This window comes from Bombina bombina, chromosome 8, assembly GCF_027579735.1.
Source record: "Bombina bombina isolate aBomBom1 chromosome 8, aBomBom1.pri, whole genome shotgun sequence".
Classification (NCBI taxonomy): Eukaryota; Metazoa; Chordata; class Amphibia; order Anura; family Bombinatoridae; genus Bombina; species Bombina bombina.
In genome coordinates, this window is record NC_069506.1 from 61,803,339 (window position 1) to 61,826,037 (window position 22,699).

A 22,699-nucleotide genomic window follows, 5' to 3' on the forward strand; every position below is an offset into this window, starting at 1 on the left:
CTTTTCACAACAGGGGAGAGCTAATTCATGTAAACCATATAGATAACATTGTGATCACGCTCGTGGCTTGTGGTAGACACTGCACTAATTGGCTAAAATTAAAAAGTCAATAGATAATAAATAAAAAAGTCATGTGATCAGGGGGCTGTCAGAAGATGCTTAGATACAAGTTAATCACAGAGGTAAAAAGTGTATTATTATAACTGTGTTGGTTGTGCAAAACTGGGGAATGGGTAATAAAGGAATTATCTATCTTTTAAAACAACAAAAATTATGGTGTTGACTGTCCCTTTTTAAGTATTGGCTGTAGAAAAGCTATGTAAACACAGCCAGCAGAAGAAATTGGGAGAGATAATGTTCTAAATTGTGAATTTTCAATTGTTCTAAGTATTGTTTACAGACAGAGAAAGGGAAGCATTTGAGTGACAAGATAACTATGTCTGATCTCTCTGCAAGCTCAGCCTATTTTGACAGGTTGCGGTTTCAATTAGAAAATTTAGCTATTTCAAATAAAAACATAAAGGAGCAATTTCTCATACATGTTTTACTCTGCAGCTGGTATAACAATGCATTGGGAACACACATGAACAGGGACATGAACCCCCACATTTTTCTTTCATGATTCAGACAGAACATACAATTTTAAACAACTTTCTAATTTACTTCTATTATCAAATTTTATTCGTTATCATTGTGTCTTTTGTTGAAAAGCACAGAAATAAGCTCAGGAGTGTGCACATGTCTGGAGCCCTTTATGGCCGCAGTTTTGCAAGAATGTTATTCATTTACAAGAGCACTACATGGCAATACTATTACCTGCCATGCAATGCTCATGATACCTACCTAGGTATCTCTTTAACAAAGAATACTGTGGGAACAACGTGAATTTGAAAATAGAAGTAAATTGGAAACTTTTTCTCTGAATCACAAAAAAAATGTTTGGGTTTTATATTCCTTTAGAGGAAACCAATTTGACAGTACACTGTCCCTTTAAATCTTCAGTGACAGAATGCACTTCACTGCCAGCTCTCTGAGAAGTCATAGCAACGCTCTTGTTACAGTTAAAGGGACACTGAACCCAATTTTTTTCTTTTGTGAGTCAGATAGTGTATGACATTTTAAGCAACTTTCTAATTTACTCCTATTAGCACATTTTCTTCATTCGCTTGGTATCTTTATTTGAAATGCAAGAATGTAAGTTTAGATGCAGGCCCATTTTTGGTGAACAACCTGGGTTGTTTTTGCCGATTGGTGGATAAATGCATCCCACCAATAAAAAGTACTGTCCAAAGGTCTGAACCAAAAAAAAAAAAAGCTTAGGTGCCTTCTTTTTCAAATAAAGATAGCAAGAGAACGAAGAAAAATTGATGAGTAAATTAGAAAGTTGCTTATAATTGCATACTCTATCAGAATCAAAAAAGAAAAAAATTGGGTTCAGTGTCCCTTTAATAAATGTTCATATGCATTGAAAGCGTTATAACTTTCACTAGGAACATTTTGCCAATGTAAGTATATTGCAAAAAATGTTTCTCTTTAATATTAAAATGCACTCAGACACATTACAATTTTAATCTTTCTATTAGGCCTTCAAGAAAGATTTGGTTTTGTTTTAAATGCTAGTCATGCAAAGATTTAAAAGTTTAGCTCTTCTTTTTGTTTGGGATACAAAATAACTTATTGACCTGCAAATAATGAACCATATAATGCTTTTGGGTAACTAAAACATATTTTTTTAACTGTGTATATTTTATATAATAACCCTAAAACTGGTTCCCTAGATTTGACAGCGTGTGCTTAGACTGTTGAATGTTTGACAGTGTGGTATTAAATATGTATCATTATTTATAATATACGAGTGATCATATTTCATAAATACTGGACCACATTTACACCCAGCATATTTGTACCTGCCAACTAATGAAACTAATTTTGAACTGCACAATTAAAGGGATAGAAATGTCAAAATTCAAAATGTGCATAGGTGCATTTCAATTTTAAATAGAAGCATTTTTGTAAGATACTTCATTAGCAAAAATGTTTCTAGTAAAATGTATGTATTTTTTTAGCCTCATATGCACATATGCTCTGTGCACCAGCATTCAGATGTGGCTTGTATGACACAGTCTTTGCTAGTCCAATACACTCCACTGCCAGCTATCTGGTGTTTGATTCTTAAAGGGACACTAACCCCATTTTTTTTATTTCATGATTCAGATAAAACATGCAATTTTAAGCAACTTTCTAATTTACTCCTATTATCAATTTTTATTTGTTCTCATGTTATCTTGATTTGAAAAAGCAGTAATGAAAGGTTAGGAGCCAGCCCATTGTTAGTTCAACACCTGGGTAGCACATGCTAATTGGTTTGCTACATTTAGCCACAAATCAGCAAGTGCTACCCAGGTGCTGAACAAAAAATGTTGGCTCTATAGCTTATAGTACTGCTTTTTCAAATCAAGATAGCATGAGAACAAAGAAAAATTGATACTAGGAGTAAATTAGAAAGTTGCTTAAAATCTCATGCTCTATCTGAATCATGAAAGAAAAAAAAAATTGGTTTAGTGTCCCTTTAATGCTCTAGTCACACCTAGCATATATGAATATATTGATAAAACTGATAACGTTTACTAGATGCAATTTTGTTAATAGAATCATATTTAAAAAATGGCTCAATTTAAAATCCAAATACACCCTTGCATATTTAAATGTTGACCCTTTTTGTCTTTTTAAATAATCTAAACACCACGATACTTGGGATATATAGAAAGGAGTTTGTACCCCCCAAAAATAGTGTATCAGAACCTGGAATTTTTATATCCCATTTTTTTTTAATTTGATCTTATAATTTTGGCTGCTAGTTGTTATAATATATCCCTGTGTATTAGGACATATTTGTTTTAGAACCGAAACATAATCATTCATGTCCCTTTTACAGAACTGTTTTTACTTTTATAACAATGTTTTTAAAACTGTATTTTTTCAGCCCTAGAACCTCTTCCTTCAGTTAAAAATATATACATTATAATAAACAAAAATGTGTGTTTTTGCAAATGCAAAAGAGACATTTGTAATCTGAGACTGTAAAGTCATGAGAACTATTTTTTTTGGCACTCCAATTCCATTTTTGCATTTAAACACTTGAACTTTTCAGATTTGCATATTTAAATATAAATAAGGATTTGCATATTGCACATTATTAACTCCATCATGCCCTTAAAGGGACCTGAAACACATTTTTTTTTCTTTCATGATTCAAATGGAGCATACAATTTTAAACAAATGGCCAAATGACTTATATGATTCATTTCCTTCATTCTTTGTGTATCCTTTATTAAAGGAGCAATATCCCATACTCAGTGCTAGCTGAGCACATCAGTAAACCAATGATAAGAGGTATATTTGACAATAGAAGTAAATTGGAAAGATGTTTAAAATCGTATGCTCTATCTGAATCAATAACTAAAAAATTTGAGTTTTATGTTCCTTTCAGGATTCGAAGCTTAATTGGACTATAACATATACATTGATAAACAGAGACAATTAAATTTTTAAAGACGTGTTTATTTATAAAAAAATAAATATTTATATAAAAAATGTAAACAAAAAAGTGCTTGCAGTGCAAACACAACAGTAGTTATTTACAAAGATTAATTTGCACATGCCCCCTGTTATATCTAAACAAAGAATGCAAACCGCATACTAAATACAACCCTTTGGGTTTACCAGGGTTCATAATAAAATGTGTACCCCAATCCATTCAATCCCCTATCAGGACTAAATTATTAAACAACTTGTTAAAAAGTACTAATTTCCTTGCAGCAATGTGAGGTTTATAAGTGTTGTAATTGCATATTGTGCTTAACATAAATGTTTTTAAATACATTAATAAAAATAGATTTAAATAGATTTGGTGGACAGTCTATTCTTGAGGATATTATGGTTCACCAGGGTCTCCAGATGACTTGGCTGGGGGATGGCAGACTTGGGGCAGGTCTGTTAGGCTGTTGGTTCTGAGATGCTGAACCCACAGAGCCTCTTGGGTTAAAATGTACCACTATCCTAGGGCTGTGTAGTTTGGGGCTGGGTGATCTGGAGCAGTCTTGGCAACAAAGATCTGGACTATTCTGTAAGTGTCCCAGAAGTCGACTGCAGGTCTCCCCATTCATCATCTTTGTTTTGTCGAGAATTGTGCTGAGTCTGTCAATACAAGCTCTGTATCCTTCTCTATAGCTGTCTGCAGAGTCTATAAAGAGAGAATCACACTTGTTACATTACACGTACAGATAATTCTGCAACAAAATACATGGTTTTATTCTTAAACATTTTATATAAAAATGGTCCAAAAAGGTGGGTCTAATATCCCTACCTATAAAAAAAATCAAATATATACATACACACAGCATATATATATATATATATATATATATATATATATATATATATATATATATATATATATATATATATATATATATATATATATATATATATATACATACATACATACATACACACACACATACAATATATATATACATACATATACACACACACACACACACACACACACAAACACACACAGTAAACATATATATATATATATATATATATATATATATATATATATATATATATATATATATATCTATATCAGATTTTACTGCATATCTTATTTCTGGAGTACAGCAGCAGGAGATTGACTCATGATTTTCAAGTTGTAAAAGAACATATTCCTAATAGGTATAATATATTTTATTTTCCCAAATGATAGCTGATACAGGACACATCGTTCCAGTATTCGAGCGTCTTTGAAATGGGGAAGACTATACTAAAGATACCTACACATGATATAGGTTTATGGATTGGGTCTAATTTAATTTAATTTTTTTAGTTTTACTTAAATTCATTTAACATAAAAAACAAATGTTCTAAACTTAAATGATTTGTCAGTTACAGATTTAAATAATGGAAATGTACTTACTTTGTGTCTGCACTGGAGGGATATCTCTCAGGAACCTCACAGTCATTTCAAGGATGTCTGCTTTTTCGAGTTTGGAATATCTGGAAGTCTGGACAAAAAATAATAATAAATAACATAAGTCATCATATTCCTTTATAATCATGCCACCCCTTTTAGTTATGACTATAAATAGTAATCACTTAATAATGGTTAATGTATCCATTAATTGTATCGAATAGAAAGTCAGATATTGAATTAAATATTCCAATTATAGTTGCAAATTGACGCCAGTACAAATATAATATTGTCACATTATTGATACTTACATCTTTTCCAATGAGAGGCAGGATGAGGGTTTTCAGTTGATTTAGACTTTCATTAATACGAGCTCTTCTGCGTTTCTCCATCAGAGGTTTTAGAGTCTGAAATAATAAAATGATAGATAAGTACTCCTGACATGAATATACCCAGCTCCAACAGATCATTGAGTTTTACACTTGCTATGTACTTACCTTTCTCAGTTCACTGGCCTCTTTGTTTCTTTTTGAGCTCACAGGTTTGTGTGAGTAGCTTGTTTCAGATATAGTAAGGCTGGGAGCCATGGCTGTAATAGTCAGACAGTCAGAAGTGACTCCTAGCTAGAGGTAGTGTAATGATCCAGCTAAGCCTCTGGGCTCCTTATTTATAGAGAAACTCTGCTCTGGCTCCTCCCCCAAGCACCAACAAGAGACTCACAAAGCCCCTCTGGGGAACACACCCCCCTCCCTCCCTGAGAATTCAGTATCACAGCCATCTGCTCAGTACAGGTATCCGCCTCACACTTGTATGCAAAAATGATCTAATACACAAACAAAACTATTAAATACATTCATAAACATGAATAGCATTCTCTATGAATCTTTTAGTTTTGTTTTGCTACCTATATGCAAAGTACAAAATCAAACAAAAACTGTATTGACAAACAGTGTATTAACTGTTTAATCAACTAATAGTTTATTTTAGACAAATATGTCAAATGCAGTAGAAAGATACTTTAAATGGTTTCTGTAGTATCACTTTATAAACAGCATTTTGTTTATTGTCCTTGTAAAGTCTATATATGGGGTGAGAATTGCATGTGTATATTTGTAACTTTTGCTACACTTTATATCCATTTAAACATGAGATTGGTATGAAGTAAAGAATGAGTTAATTACTATATTTAATGTTTTACTTGATAGAAATCTTAATAGATTTAAATGTTCACACATTAGATTAGTATTAGGATTTACCTCCAAGCCAAGCCATTTAAACATCTGCATAGGTAAAAGCACTAGATAATACATTGATCAAATCTAATCATATCCAACACAAATTCATGGCTTATGGAAGCAACAGGTGCAAAGTGTAGACTTAGAGTCACAGAATAATAATATTAAGAATAAGAATTTTATAACATTTGATTTGCTAAATTGTTTTAAATTGTTGTATTCATAATAATGGATGTATTTATTTGCAGATATAGATATTTAAACCAATTATGCACTAAAGCAAAAAACAAACGACAAAAAAACCATAAAACTAAGAGCAGCTGTCTCATCTATAAATGCAAAGCTTGTGTTTATTATTCACATAATGCCTGATAACCTGTTACATGCGTCTCTCAAGCACCTGTTTTCCTTAATATCCCAGCTATGGTCTGGGGACACTTTCCAGGGTTCTGATTGGATAGAAATCCAAAAGCCTGACCAATTAAGGACATTCCCATAACCAAACACAGATGGATCTCTATCCCACCCACCCCCTGTGTCCAATCACTTTAGTTTCCATATTTGACCCCCTCTTTTTTATGATAGGTTTGAATTTTCAGTTGGGATTTGAATAAGTTAACAAATATTGGCTTGGGTCCCCCATCTGTGTATAACACAAACAGCTATGGAATAACCTTTAAATAATCTATTTTGGTAACAAAGTGTCTGGCAGCTGTGAGAAGTGCTTTTTAGTTTGTCAGTTAAGGATGAGGATGATATTAACCCACTAGCTGCCAAAGAAGACTGCAACGCATTACAAAGTAATAGGTTGAAATCCTCATCAGTAGCCAATGGATTAAATTCATGATTAAAGATTTGTCTTTGTTTGGGATTATTTGGAGCCCATAACAACTGTATATTAGAAGCTAAAACCGCATCACAAACTACATTAACCCCTGTAGCCCATAAATTCATCACCTGTTGGATAAACACTCAAACCAAAGAGAACATCTCATTATAATTCACAATTTTAAACCCTAACTGGTATATTGAACATGCTGGATCCATATTCTGACACATATTAGGTGTTTGTTTTGTTTATTTTATTGGTAACCAAACAGATACATCCATATATCCTTTTTGGGCTTAAGAAAATATTTTCCAGGAGTCCAGGACCCCAAATTAACCTTTGATATATTGGTTAATTCCAAAAACTCTTCAAAAATGCTACATAACTACAGCTACTATCTAGATGCCAATTTCATACACAAAGATAGCAAAATGTTGGTGGCATTTCACTTGTATATATTTAATTAAACGAATAGATCCGGGTTTGAAAATCATTGGAGATACTGGCAATGCAATAGGAAAATAAATTAGTTTGCCTATAATAATACATATATATGCAGATATTGTAACTTAATATTTAAGCAACATGTATGTATGTATATATATATATATATATATATATATATATATACATATATATATATATATATACATATATATACACACACACACACATACATATACACACATATATACAGTGTTATGGAAAATGTTGAAATATTACTAATATTGTTCATGTTTCTCCAGATCAGTGCATTAACTTTAAAATCATGCAGAAATTGTAGAATCATAAGACTGTTTTTTTTTTAGATCTAATATAAATTTGAATTATTTGATGCCTGTTTTAGAACATGTAAAACTGTTTTGGAGAATGGAAATAGTAGTCAGTGTAAGAATGAAGCGTGCTAGCTGGCAGCACGCGTCTGACACACTTCCCACCCTCCCCATTCTTCACCCCCCACCCTTTCATTCCCCAGCTCCTCCTTCCTTACCTCCTGTTCCCAAGCTTCAAAACCCACATTTGTTTTATTATATCTGGGTTTTTAGCTTGATTTCTTTTGTTTAAATAAACACATTTTAGCGTGGGTACCCCATCTGTTTAAATGGAACAAAGAGATGTCTGCTACTATATATATTTATCAACCTTTGATGGGGGAGGGGTACAGGATTCAAACGATTGGAGGGAAACCTTATCACAAAGGTTCCTCAGTATCTCTGTGGTTTGAGAGAAATGATGTTGTATATGGCTTTAAAACCCATAATGTGTATTTTATTGTATTTGTATAATTTTTGTTTTCTATCAGAATCGTTTATTTCTACAGCAACTGCAAGAAACATTTTAGTGATTGTGCAGCAACTAATTTAGCTACATGAATAACATCCCTGGTAAATATATATCCAATATCACCGATGTCTCTTTTCTTTCCAGATCCAGCATGTATACAGGATTGCAGATGAAATCGTCCATATAATAGTAAGTAAATATCCTCAAAAAATATATTTTTATTCTCACATAATTGTTCATGGAATGCTATCTGCATAGTGTTCATGCACTCTAGTTCCAGCATGAATTCCCTAGTTTATTATATATATATATATATATATATATATATATATATATATATATATATATATATATACCAGCATTATCTCACAGGAGCTATTTACATCATGCAGATAATATCAAACATATTTAAATCTTAGTATATTTACTATAACATGTATGGCACAATTTGCACACAATATTCTTAGCATATAAATATTTCAAGTTTATAAGACTTGAAACCCTGAATATTTCAGTATCATTTTGTATAGACCCAGCACCTATACATTTCTGTGCATACTGAGGGTGATGCACGCGTTGCACAGAGGCACGAGCCACAGCAGCACGCGCCGCTAAGTAGCAGCCAGTTATCATTAACTGGTACCCGAGCAGCCTGCATCCCTGTTGCCAGGAGCTTTCCCTGCATCTCTAGGATACAGAATGCTGCGCGTATTCCAGGGCTTACTCTGACAATTCTAGATCGTTCAACATGAATGCTCTAAATGATACCCCTTATTGCATCCAGGAACCATAGGCTATATCTAATTTGTCTTTATATATATAAAAAAAGTGTTAATTCCTCAATTCTGAATACAAAAGCACCTCATGTCTTTTAGGACCTTATATCGAATGACCCTTGTATCATTTTCCATTTAAGCTCTTCGTCCTCTTTCAATTTAGAATCGCAACCCCTCAAAAAAATAAACAGCCATAAAACTGAATTAATGAGCTCAAATTCTCAACAGTCATCTAATAGCATTTGTTTATGAGAAAGCATACCGTCGTACACCTTTGGTGGTGCAAATTCCCCCACCAGTATCCTACAGTGTGCAGATATTGTAAACTACACATCCTTTTTTCCATGTAAAAATGTCCTAATCTAGCACGAACTTACCCCATTTTCTCTGCTCCCCTTTGATTGATTGGACCCCAAACAGAGCAAACATCTGTATAAAAAAAAAGTATCCCCTGTAGATAATTGTTATAGACAATGCTTATCCAGATCCGTGATTCCAATATTAAAAAGGTGAGTATTTATGATTTGTGTATTTTTACCACTAGCCCCGTCATATTCTTATTATGAACAGGTTCTTTTTAAAATGTAGAATTGTAATATGGTTATCCTGCATTCACATAGCTGGGTGGTGTAATAGTCGTACTATGCAAGAACTGCAAACTGATTTCATTAGAAAATGTAGCAAATTTGCATTTTTGAGATTCTCTTCCTTAAAATCTAGTTTCTCAATAAAGGGATGTATTGAGGATTATTACATATCTATCATATGATGCTTTATTCTATACACCCTGTTATAATACAGGGGTGAGTGTATATCTATCTATACCATTAGCATCAAAATATACTATAAATTCCATCACTTATGTTTACTGATAACTAATTTTTACATTTTGGGATTACAGATATCACAGCCTTGCCATTGTGCTATCACTTTGGTTTCAACTTTGATGTGTATGTGATGCTACCTTTCCTTGAGTGTTTTGAGTCTAATTAAAACACAATAAATCAATCAGAATGTGGTGTGATGTGTATTCATTGTCTAAAATTTGTGTAGCTGGAAGTGCATTTAATAAAGAGCAAAATTGTCCCATTCATTTAACATCCAGGAATTGTATTCAGTAAAAACTAGCTCACTAGACAAAGCCAATGTTAGAATGTAGAGGCGAACTGGTAAACATGATCCCGGGCAAATCTTTTATTTACCTTATTTCATTTGCAATACATTGTTTTAAATTGTAGTACATTTTAAATACATTTTGACACATTTAGTCTGAGTACATTTGTGTCACAGTTTACTAAATCAATGTAAGGTCTTCTCTTGGGATAGTAAAGAGTATTATTTAGGGCTGCTTTTGAGGTTCCTGGATTTTTGGCAATATTGAAATATACAAAAAAAAAAACCTTACTGTGACCGAAGACTGAGAAAAACAGAACTGAGTATTTGTTATAGACTTAAAAGAGCAATAAAACACGAAATTTGGAAAATGTATTGCTTTCATGGTTACACAAACAATAATGAGTGCACATTAACAAGCTGTAAAATAATGTTTATAAATATATTTGTATACTGTTTAGCATTGTTTCAGCCTGTCATTACACAAATATTATTTAGTGGGTCATGCAGTTCAGAAATCACTAAAAGTTGAAAACCATTATATATTACAGGGACAGTTTACACAAAAATGTTATCTCCTTAAATTTGTACCAAATTATCCTTTGTACCTGCTGGAGTGTATTAAATTGTTTACAAACAGCTCCTTAGCTATTTGAAATGTAAATTTAAAGTCTGATTTAACCTGTAGTATCCATACCTATACTGAAAGTTTCTATACCTAGGTATAGGCTATTGAGAAACTATGCAAACACAACCAGGAGAAGAAATTACACTCACAGAGGGAGGTGGAAGTGATACAGCTCTAATAAAGGCATGTGATTAAAAAATATACACATTCCCAATTTAGATCATGGGGACATTGTGAATACACTGGGGATTGGTATTCAGTTTCGGTAAAAACTCACTTTTTTGAAGCATGTTTGTGTTTGGCAAATGTAAAATTGTATGCTAAATTAGAATACTATGATAGTGGAGATAGTGAGACCAGTAACATGAGGTCATATCCACATCTCACAACCTTATGACTGCAGAATATATGGACATACAATGTAAATCCTGAAAATAATAGCTATTTAATAAATGGATATGTTTTCCAATCAATATGGTTTAAAATATTGTAAATCTGTATTTGGGGGTCATAGAAGGAAAATGAGCAGTTCCTGGAGTTGGGAGCACGCGCCTTACACACTTCACGTCCCCCCCCCCCCCACTCCAGATGCCCCCTCCTCCATCCCCCCTTTGAGGAGCCTCTCAGTTCCTCCTGTTCCCAAGCTTCAGAATCAGCTCTTTATTATATACGGTGTTCTCTTTGATTTTCTTTGTTTGAACAAACAAATTTGGCTTGGGTATCCATCTGTTTATAAGTGACAATGAGTTCTATGCAACTATATATTTATGAATATTTTTTGTGTGTGTGTGGGGTGGGGGTGGGGCTTTATGGATGTGATCTAATGGAGGGAACCTTTATCTTTATAATGGATATTGGATAAGTAATTTGATTTCCTTTAACAGTTATAATAAAAAGCATTTTACCATAGTGTGTATTTAAAAGTCAGAACATTTATTTTTATATATAGATTTGCCAATCTGTGTGCAACATCTGCAGGGAGGAGGGTCAAATCCATTTTTTAAATTAAAAATAATTTTACATACATCAGTCTTTAATACAAACGATGGTAAACATTGAATAACAATGTCTCTTCTTTCAGATTCTGCTTTTAAGAAAAGCAGCTGGTGAAAACCTTGAAGTATCACATACAAGTAAGTACATATCTTGCCATTACACAAAACTTTATTTTGTCATTTGACATAGATGTGTTCTACTGTTGTATCTAATTATACTGAAATATATAGGTACTGGTTATAGAAACGATATGTAAAACAAAACGTTTTAGTATACAGTGAGAGATAAGATAAGTACTATGTTATATATACAGAGATAAGCTATTTATATGAGATAAGTCCGTTCTCCGTTCAAGCCTAACACATTTGATTAGGTTGTTTTTCAGTTAGCAAATGACATTTCATATACAAAAATAAAGCTAAATGATCAGCTGGTATAACAACTCATTGCAAACATATTCAAGGCAAAACAATTTTACACTAGCTGTCTCTTTCAGTATAGGGTATACATGATATATTTTGCTAATTTTGGTCCTAGCATAAATTGTTTTCCTATTTATTATTGCAGCACATAATGTTCTAAAAGAATAAATATTTCAGCATAGCTACACTCAAGTTATCCCAGTATTCAGAACACTTTAAGCACTATTCCATTTTACAATTCCTAATATTCTTATCAGATAGGCTATATCCCTGAAGTGTTGTGATTTGGCACACCATGAGATCAGCATACTATACTTAGATTTATTTCCCAAAATAGTGAATGTTTTCAGGATCACTGAATAGGTTTTCAGCACCATGGAGAGTATTACAGAAGTCAGATAATTGTCATCATACTGAGCACAGAGAGGAGCAGACAGTGGGACCAAGAGACACGCGATGCCATAAAGGCACGAGCCGCAGAAGCACGCGCTGCTAGTTACAGCCATCATTATCTGCTTGTAGAGCCCCTGGTACTGTGCGCTCTAGGGTCCCTGCGCGTCTTATAGGCAGGATCTCATCCTGAAGCCCTTAGCCAGGATTCTCATATTGTACAGTCCTAGTGCTGCTAATACCCCTAGACTCAGACCCCTGATCACATTACACCTCCATTCCATTTGCACCCCCCTGAGTCAGCACATAGAGGCCACTAACCACATTTTATTTAAAAACATCACAAGTGTGTGCTCAATTCTGAATCTACAGGTGCGTAATAGCCCAGCAATGTATTTGCAACTCCTCTGTACTCTTTTCTAAGTCCAAATTCTACACCAACACTTTTACAAACACTCCACAAATAAAGTGAATTTATGAGCCAGATAATACACCCAATTTTCACTAATTTCCTTAAAGGGACAGCATACCCTACATTTTGTCGCCTTAAATTTGTTCCCAATTATCCATTTTACCTGCTGGAGTGTATTAGATATTTTTTTACGAATAACTAATTTACCTTTATTGGGCATTTGAAATAGGTGATTTTGCTTATACTTAAAGTTTTTACACTTAAAATTAGGCTTATAGAAAAGCTGTGAAAATGTAGCTAGGAGAAGAAATTACACTCCCAGTAGGAGGTAGGAGAGATAAGTAACAATATTAATGTTCAATTTCAAAGTATTGGGCTTTGGTTTACAGATAGAGATAATATCAAGAAGCATGTGTGTGTGTACAAAACGGGACAAAATAAGGATATATGATTTCCCTGCAAGCTCAACACATTTTGATGGGTTGTGATTTCAAAGACAAAACAGCTTTTATATATACAAAAATAAACCTAAAGAAGCATTCTCATCCATTTTATATTATGCTGCTGGTTTAGCAAGTCATAATTTGGAAACACGTTAAGTTTGGACACCCCTGCGTTAAGGGAAAGCAATTTTCAGTACACTCTCCCTTTAAGCACAATCATAGCGAATGCACATATTGTACAAATCCCACGCGGTGTCTTCTGAGCTGTATCCACTGAATAAGCACTATAGATGTACACACTGAAGAAGCCTGAACCCCAAGCTCTGTTACCAACCCTTTATCCTTCAGCAAGCAACATCCTTACCTCCAACCTCATCCTGCGACTCACTGCGATACTATCACTGAAACAGGTCATTCATTACCTGTCAATAGTGAGTATCCCCAGTATACCAGAAGATTATATTTGGTCAGTTAATATCCAGATCAGCAATACAAAGAAACCTATCTGCAGGTGAGCATTTATGATTTGTGTAGTTAGTAATCTGGGATCAGGTTCCTATATGAACTGATGTGCATCACAGTATGGGTGATATATAGTGCACATATCTTGCAGTGGTGTATTAACAAGAATCTCTCTTAATAAATATAACATGTATTCTATATAAAAGGATCACCATTTTACTTGAGTCTTTTATAAACTTTAATCGTCATCATAACGTGGGACACCCTAAAAAGTATTTGCATATGGTCTCTGTAAAACACATTTATAATCCGAAGGTGTAAAAACTAATTATCATTTGGTTTCACCTTTGAAATCATCCTGAAGATAGACAGGTAACTACACTGATTGGGGCTTTTGTTTTGGGAGGGGGGTTGTTGATTAAAGAACAAATACCAGGTGGCATGATGTATATCCATGGTCTTCCCCCTTTGTTTATTGACTCATCTATGTATCTGATAAAACCCAAGTAATTTGTGTGTAAAAAAAACTGATCAGAATGTTGATGGGCTTTAAAAGTCTGGTATGCTGGCAATATATTGTATATGTCTTAGGGTGAGGGTTGTTTATAACTCAGCGTTATTAGAGTAACTCTTATATTTAAAAAATGTAATTAAAGATGCTTCTTATAGTCTAGTTCAGCAGATAGACACCATCACACGTTTCACAGCTTTTAGGGTACAGCTTAGTTTGGGAACTTGTCCATATAGGGATGTTTTTTTGTTTATTTTGTACGTTGAATTGTACAGTATATTTCAATTTAGGACCATGGATTTTGACAATATTTTAAAATCCTAAAATGTTACAGTGACTGAATTACTCCATGGGCCACTGAATTGGGTAATGACAGGTTATAATCTTACTAAGGATTGGCTTTTTATGAGTTTTTTAAGTAATTAAAAAAACAAACAAACTAGAAGCAGGACCAGGGCAGAGTCTAAAAACTGGTAGCTGAGAACCCTATAATCAATTACTTTCTTGCTAAATAAAGTCTATCCTAATCCATGTCCCCTCTTTATTCTCAACATTTTGTTACATTATGTGTTAGTTGTGATTCTATATAGAGAAAACACAACTTGTCTGACAATAACAACTGCTTTTATTTGGAATTTGATTTATGGCATTACAGAAGGTTAAACCTTTTATCTATACATCTCTGTTTCTGTTTAAATAAACTCAATCTTCAAGTGTTTGGCGTCAGGGCATCATTCATGTACCCAAACTGTTACATTTAAAGGAGTCTTTGTCTATGACTAATACATTCACCAACACATGGATTAAATTTAACCCTATACCAAAAACTGGATTAATCTGGTTCATGTTAAAACCAAAAAACATAAAAAAACAAACAAACGATAAATACATTAAGACGTACTCGACTCCACCCCAGATTGGTTATATGGAAAATAATTTGGATGGAGGATAAGCAAGCATAATAATCTTCTATATAATTAGAATGTTCGCTTCCCAAGCTACTGGAACATCAGGTACCATATTTCAAATAGTAGGAGATGTGCCATGGGGATTACAACCTTAAATGAATGCCACAATCCATGGGGGTGGGTGGGGGGTTGTAAATGCTACCCCACCAACGGATAATACACACACATTATATACACACACATATATATATATATATATATATATATATATATATATATATATATATATATATATATATATATATATATATATATATATATATAACACATATATATTATACACACACACAGTCCGCACACACTACTAAATAAGTGTACTATTAATTTTGTTATATATTGTAGCAATCGTATAGTAATGCATATATTTGTAAATTATGGTAACAAGGTTTGATACATTGTAAAATTCTAAGAACTCAGTCTCTAGGCACAAAATTCCAATATATCAACTTTCAGGTATTTTTTTTATTTTTGTTTGTCAAGTGTGAATTATTAATGATAAACAAATGTGTCTGTGTTTGAATACAATTTGTCTTATGTAGTCTGTAATATTAAGGTGTCCAGCAACAAATCCACATAGTACAATTACCCCACCAAAAACTGAGAAATGTGAAAATATAATTAACCTATTCTATGAAGCTGGAATATGTTGTATAAAATGAACGATCTGGATTTAAAGGTTGGCAGTATAGCCATATTAAGCTAAGAATTTTATTGTATTTTTACTACACATTTATGAACATGTGTAAAATCAGCATCCAGGGGAATAGGGATACATTTTAACGATCCCAGACATGTTATAGAGTGTTGGGGGTGGGTTCATATGGGAGGGGGGTGTTGAGGCACGAGAGATGCACGCGTCTTATTTAGCAGATGGGGTAACCCTGCTTAGCCAGTGCTGCAGGTCAGATGGTCAGTGCAGTTCTCCTGATCATTGTGGCTCTCCTGCCCCAGCAAATCGTCTAGAATGAGCAGGTCAGTCATTATTTGCACATTAGTTTTCTCTTAATGTTTAGTGGTATTTGTAGATCTTATTCATCTGTATAGCTACCCTAGGTTATGCGCAACTAATCTTTGCATGTTTCAAATGGTATATGTAAGCATACTGCATATTCAGATATTATTTTAATTTGTATGTCTTGTATTGTTTAGTGGTTTGTAAGTATTTAGCATTTACATGTTTATTTAGGTTTGCTGGTATAAACCCTTTCTATATTCTACAGATCTTTGCTGGGTTTCTGATCTGACCTTTTAATCTTTATTTTAGATGTCCCAGTGTTTGCAAGTTGCTATGACAACCTTCATTTACCTGTCTCCCATTCCTTACAATGTCCAGCTCTCCATCACCCTCATCCATCATCTCCAGGTAGAATCACAGTTATAAGGCTGTAGCTCATATTCTACAATAATTTCAAGGCTTAGTAAAGAAACCCTATAAGCAATTGTCTTAAACTTGTAATATTTTACCTCCATTAAAATCTGTCAATATACGTACGTTCCATTATTGACTCTAAATTAGTTTTAAAAATATGACATGTAATCTGCATAAAGTCTACATAAAACATTAAGGGCGTTTGTAAATAAGTGACAATTAGGGTTAAGATGTGGCTTATTGTCATTTCAGTTTGTGCCTATATATTGCTTTAATTTAACCCATTCATATCTGCAATACTATTTGGCTAACTCCCCTTTTGGTTCTAAATTGTATTCTGAGCTCTGAGTTTTTCAAAAGTGTTTCTATAGAAAACATCACAGGACAAATTCCTATTTATGATTTAAGTTGCTACTATTGCTTGATGTATATGCAGCGAGTGTAGTGGTTTATTTGGGTGTAGGATGTAAATGCTGAATAGTTAATTGATTGATATGTTGTTTTTTTGTCAGACATCCTATTCAATGTAATCTGTTTTAATTCGTACAGTGCATTTTTGTTTCTATCCTCTGCCCTCACTTGTCCTTTACCCCTCTATTCTTATTCATCTCATATTCTCTGTAGGTTTGTTATTATCTGCACCACGTCACTCTTCCTTTTTCTTATTCATTGCATATCTGTTTCCTTGCTCATCTCCTGTTTTCTGCACATCTATAATCACCTGGGACTCACTTCTGACTTGGCTTTGTGCAGGTCTCCTCTACTGGGCAGATCTGGGATTCTGCAGCCCACTCTTCTTTAAAACTGTTATACACTTCCTCTGTATCACTAATGTTACTACCCACGTGTTCTCTTCTCTTTATACCTCAGTCATTTGCATCTCTTTCGCCTGAACTGTTTAGTACACAAGTCTCATGTTCTTGTGAGCTCAGATATTCTCTGTCCCTCTTACATAGAAATATACTTCTTATTCTGTGCCCTCAGCTGGTCTGTTATCCTCACTCAGCACTTATGGCTGTTCTGCCACTCACTTGCTCTCAGCACTTTTATCTTCTGTCATTCCCCTATACTAGGTGCCTCTGTGTTATCCTCTCCGTTATCATTGGTACCGCTGTTACCTGCTATCATATCCTATATACAGCACCTCTACTATCCTCAGACAATCTGCCTCATAACTTCTCTGTCACTCACCTGTTTTCAGTACATACTTCATCATCAGTCTACTGTCCCCAGTGAGTCTATTATCCTCATACACTCCCCTATCTGTACCTCTACAATCCTCATGCACTCCCCTATCTGTACCTCTACACTCCTCATACACTCCCCTATCTGTACCTCTACACTCCTCATACACTCCCTATCTGTACCTCTACACTCCTCATACACTCCCCTATCAGTACCTCTACACTCCTCATACACTCCCCTATCAGTACCTCTACACTCCTCATACACTCCCCTATCAGTACCTCTACACTCCCCATACACTCGCCTATCTGTACCTCTACAATCCTCATACACTCCCCTATCTGTACCTCTGCCATCCTCATGCACTCCCCTATCTGTACCTCTGCCATCCTCATGCACTCCCCTATCTGTACCTCTGCCATCCTCATGCACTCCCCTATCTGTACCTCTGCCATCCTCATGCACTCCCCTATCTGTACCTCTGCCATCCTCATACACTCCCCTATCTGTACCTCTGCACTCCTCATACACTCCTCTATCTGTACCTCTACATTCCTCATACACTCCCCTATCTGTACCTCTACATTCCTCATACACTCCCCTTTCTGTACCTCTACATTCTCCTATCTGTACCTCTACACTCCCCTATCTGTACCTCTACAATCCTCATACACTCCCCTATCTGTACCTCTACAATCCTCATACACTCCCCTATCTGTACCTCTGCACTCCTCATACACTCCCCTATCTGTACCTCTACAATCCTCATACACTCCCCTATCTGTACCTCTACACTCCTCATACACTCCCCTATCTGTACCTCTACACTCCTCATACACTCCCCTATCTGTACCTCTACACTCCTCATACACTCCCCTATCAGTACCTCTACACTCCTCATACACTCCCCTATCAGTACCTCTACACTCCTCATACACTCCCCTATCAGTACCTCTACAATCCTAATGCACTCCCCTATCTGTACCTCTGCCATCCTCATGCACACCCCTATCTGTACCTCTGCCATCCTCATGCACTCCCCTATCTGTACCTCTGCCATCCTCATGCACTCCCCTATCTGTACCTCTGCCATCCTCATGCACTCCCCTATCTGTACCTCTGCCATCCTCATACACTCCCCTATGTGTACCTCTGCACTCCTCATACACTCCTCTATCTGTACCTCTACATTCCTCATACACTCCCCTATCTGTACCTCTACATTCCTCATACACTCCCCTATCTGTACCTCTACATTCTCCTATCTGTACCTCTACACTCCCCTATCTGTACCTCTACAATCCTCATACACTCCCCTATCTGTACCTCTACAATCCTCATACACTCCCCTATCTGTACCTCTGCACTCCCCTATCTGTACCTCTACACTCCTCATACACTCCCCTATCTGTACCTCTACACTCCTCATACACTCCCCTATCTGTACCTCTACACTCCTCATACACTCTCGTATCTGTACCTCTACACTCCTCATACACTCCCCTATCTGTACCTCTACACTCCTCATACATTCTTGTATCTGTACCTCTACACTCCCCTATCTGTACCTCTACATTCCTCAAACACTCCCCTATCTGTACCTCTACATTCCTCATACACTCCCCTATCTGTACCTCTACACTCCTCATACACTCCCCTATCTGTACCTCTACATTCCTCATACACTCCCCTATCTGTACCTCTACACTCCCCTATCTGTACCTATACACTCCTCATACACTCCCTATCTGTACCTCTGCCATCCTCATACACTGCCCTATCTGTACCTCTACACTCCTCATACACTCCCCTATCTGTACCTCTACACTCCTCATACACTCCCCTATCTGTACCTCTACACTCCTCATACACTCCCCTATCTGTACCTCTACACTCCTCATACACTCCCCTATCTGTACCTCTACACTCCTCATACACTCCCCTATCTGTACCTCTACACTCCTCATACACTCCCCTATCTGTACCTCTACACTCCTCATACACTCCCCTATCTGTACCTCTACACTCCTCATACACTCCCCTATCTGTACCTCTACACTCCTCATACACTCCCCTATCTGTACCTCTACAATCCTCATACACTCCCCTATCTGTACCTCTACACTCCTCATACACTCCCCTATCTGTACCTCTACACTCCTCATACACTCCCCTATCTGTACCTCTACATTCCTCATACACTCCCCTATCTGTACCTCTACACTCCTCATACACTCCCCTATCTGTACCTCTACACTCCTCATACACTCCCCTATCTGTACCTCTACACTCCCCTATCTGTACCTCTACACTCCTCATACACTCTCATATCTGTACCTCTACACTCCTCATACACTCCCCTATCTGTACCTCTACACTCCTCATACACTCCCCTATCAGTACCTCTACACTCCTCATACACTCCCCTATCAGTACCTCTACACTCCCCATACACTCGCCTATCTGTACCTCTACACTCCTAATGCACTCCCCTATCTGTACCTCTACACTCCTCATACACTCTCGTATCTGTACCTCTACACTCCTCATACACTCCCCTATCTGTACCTCTACACTCCTCATACACTCTCGTATCTGTACCTCTACACTCCTCATACACTCCCCTATCTGTACCTCTACACTCCCCTATCTGTACCTCTACAGTCCTCATACATTCTTGTATCTGTACCTCTACACTCCTCATACACTCCCCTATCTGTACCTCTACACTCCCCTATCTGTACCTCTACACTCCTCATACACTCCCTATCTGTACCTCTACATTCCTCATACACTCCCCTATCTGTACCTCTACACTCCTCATACACTCCCTATCTGTACCTCTACATTCCTCATACACTGCCCTATCTGTACCTCTACACTCCTCATACACTCCCCTATCTGTACCTCTACACTCCTCATACACTCCCCTATCTGTACCTCTACACTCCCCTATCTGTACCTCTACAGTCCTCATACATTCTTGTATCTGTACCTCTACACTCCCCTATCTGTACCTCTACACTCCTCATACACTCCCTATCTGTACCTCTACATTCCTCATACACTCCCCTATCTGTACCTCTACACTCCTCATACACTCCCCTATCAGTACCTCTACACTCCTCATACACTCCCCTATCAGTACCTCTACACTCCTCATACACTCCCTATCTGTACCTCTACATTCCTCATACACTGCCCTATCTGTACCTCTACACTCCCCTATCTGTACCTCTACACTCCTCATACACTCCCTATCTGTACCTCTACATTCCTCATACACTCCCCTATCTGTACCTCTACACTCCTCATACACTCCCTATCTGTACCTCTACACTCCTCATACACTCCCCTATCTGTACCTCTACACTCCTCATACACTCCCCTATCTGTACCTCTACACTCCTCATACACTCCCTATCTGTACCTCTACATTCCTCATACACTCCCCTATCTGTACCTCTACACTCCTCATACACTCCCCTATCTGTACCTCTACACTCCTCATACACTCTCGTATCTGTACCTCTACACTCCTCATACACTCCCCTATCTGTACCTCTACACTCCCCTATCTGTACCTCTACAGTCCTCATACATTCTTGTATCTGTACCTCTACACTCCTCATACACTCCCCTATCTGTACCTCTACACTCCTCATACACTCCCTATCTGTACCTCTACATTCCTCATACACTCCCCTATCTGTACCTCTACATTCCTCATACACTCCCCTATCTGTACCTCTACACTCCTCATACATTCTCGTATCTGTACCTCTACACTCCTCATACACTCCCCTATCTGTACCTCTACACTCCTCATACACTCCCCTATCTGTACCTCTACACTCCCCTATCTGTACCTCTACACTCCTCATACATTCTTGTATCTGTACCTCTACACTCCTCATACACTCCCCTATCTGTACCTCTACACTCCCCTATCTGTACCTCTACACTCCTCATACACTCCCTATCTGTACCTCTACATTCCTCATACACTCCCCTATCTGTACCTCTACACTCCTCATACACTCCCCTATCTGTACCTCTACACTCCTCATACACTCCCCTATCTGTACCTCTACACTCCTCATACACTCCCCTATCTGTACCTCTACAATCCTCATACACTCCCCTATCTGTACAATCCTCATACACTCCCCTATCTGTACAATCCTCATACACTCCCCTATCTGTACCTCTACAATCCTCATACACTCCCCTATCTGTACCTCTACACTCCCCTATCTGTACCTCTACAATCCTCATACACTCCCCTATCTGTACCTCTACACTCCTCATACACTCCCCTATCTGTACAGGTTTGTCAAATAAGAGATTTGACTGAAAGATTTATCTAAATAGCACTTCTCACTCCCTTGGACTAATACCAATTAGATTACATAATTGTCTAGAGGTTTGCAAGGGTGATTGTTTAAAATATAACTTTTATTTTACATTTTAAAATAACACAACACAAACAAAATGGGAGATTAAAAACACAATTAGAAAGTCGACAAAATTATTTCGAATGAAGATTCGCACTTGTTCAGTAGATCAGGTGTGGATGATCAGAAGATCTGCTATTCTACTGGAGATGCAAAGTATAATGCATTATCGATATTACTTTGTTACAAAATCTCTAAATCTTCACAGTTTGGTACTGTAAATATGAATATTGTCTAAATGTCA

The 22,699-nt window shown here is 36.3% G+C and overlaps 1 protein-coding gene across 1 annotated transcript; it reads right to left on the reverse strand.

Moving 5' to 3' along the window:
- Positions 1–3,540: 3,540 nt before the first annotated feature.
- On the reverse strand, positions 3,541–5,596 carry LOC128637991 (transcription factor HES-2-like). The gene is made up of 4 exons (XM_053689875.1): positions 5,473–5,596; positions 5,287–5,382; positions 4,982–5,069; positions 3,541–4,243 (listed from the first exon to the last, which is right to left on the reverse strand). Exons 1-4 carry the CDS (start codon positions 5,560–5,562, stop codon positions 3,942–3,944), a joined length of 576 nt encoding a protein of 191 aa, XP_053545850.1. The 5' UTR covers positions 5,563–5,596; the 3' UTR covers positions 3,541–3,941.
- Positions 5,597–22,699: the final 17,103 nt, after the last annotated feature.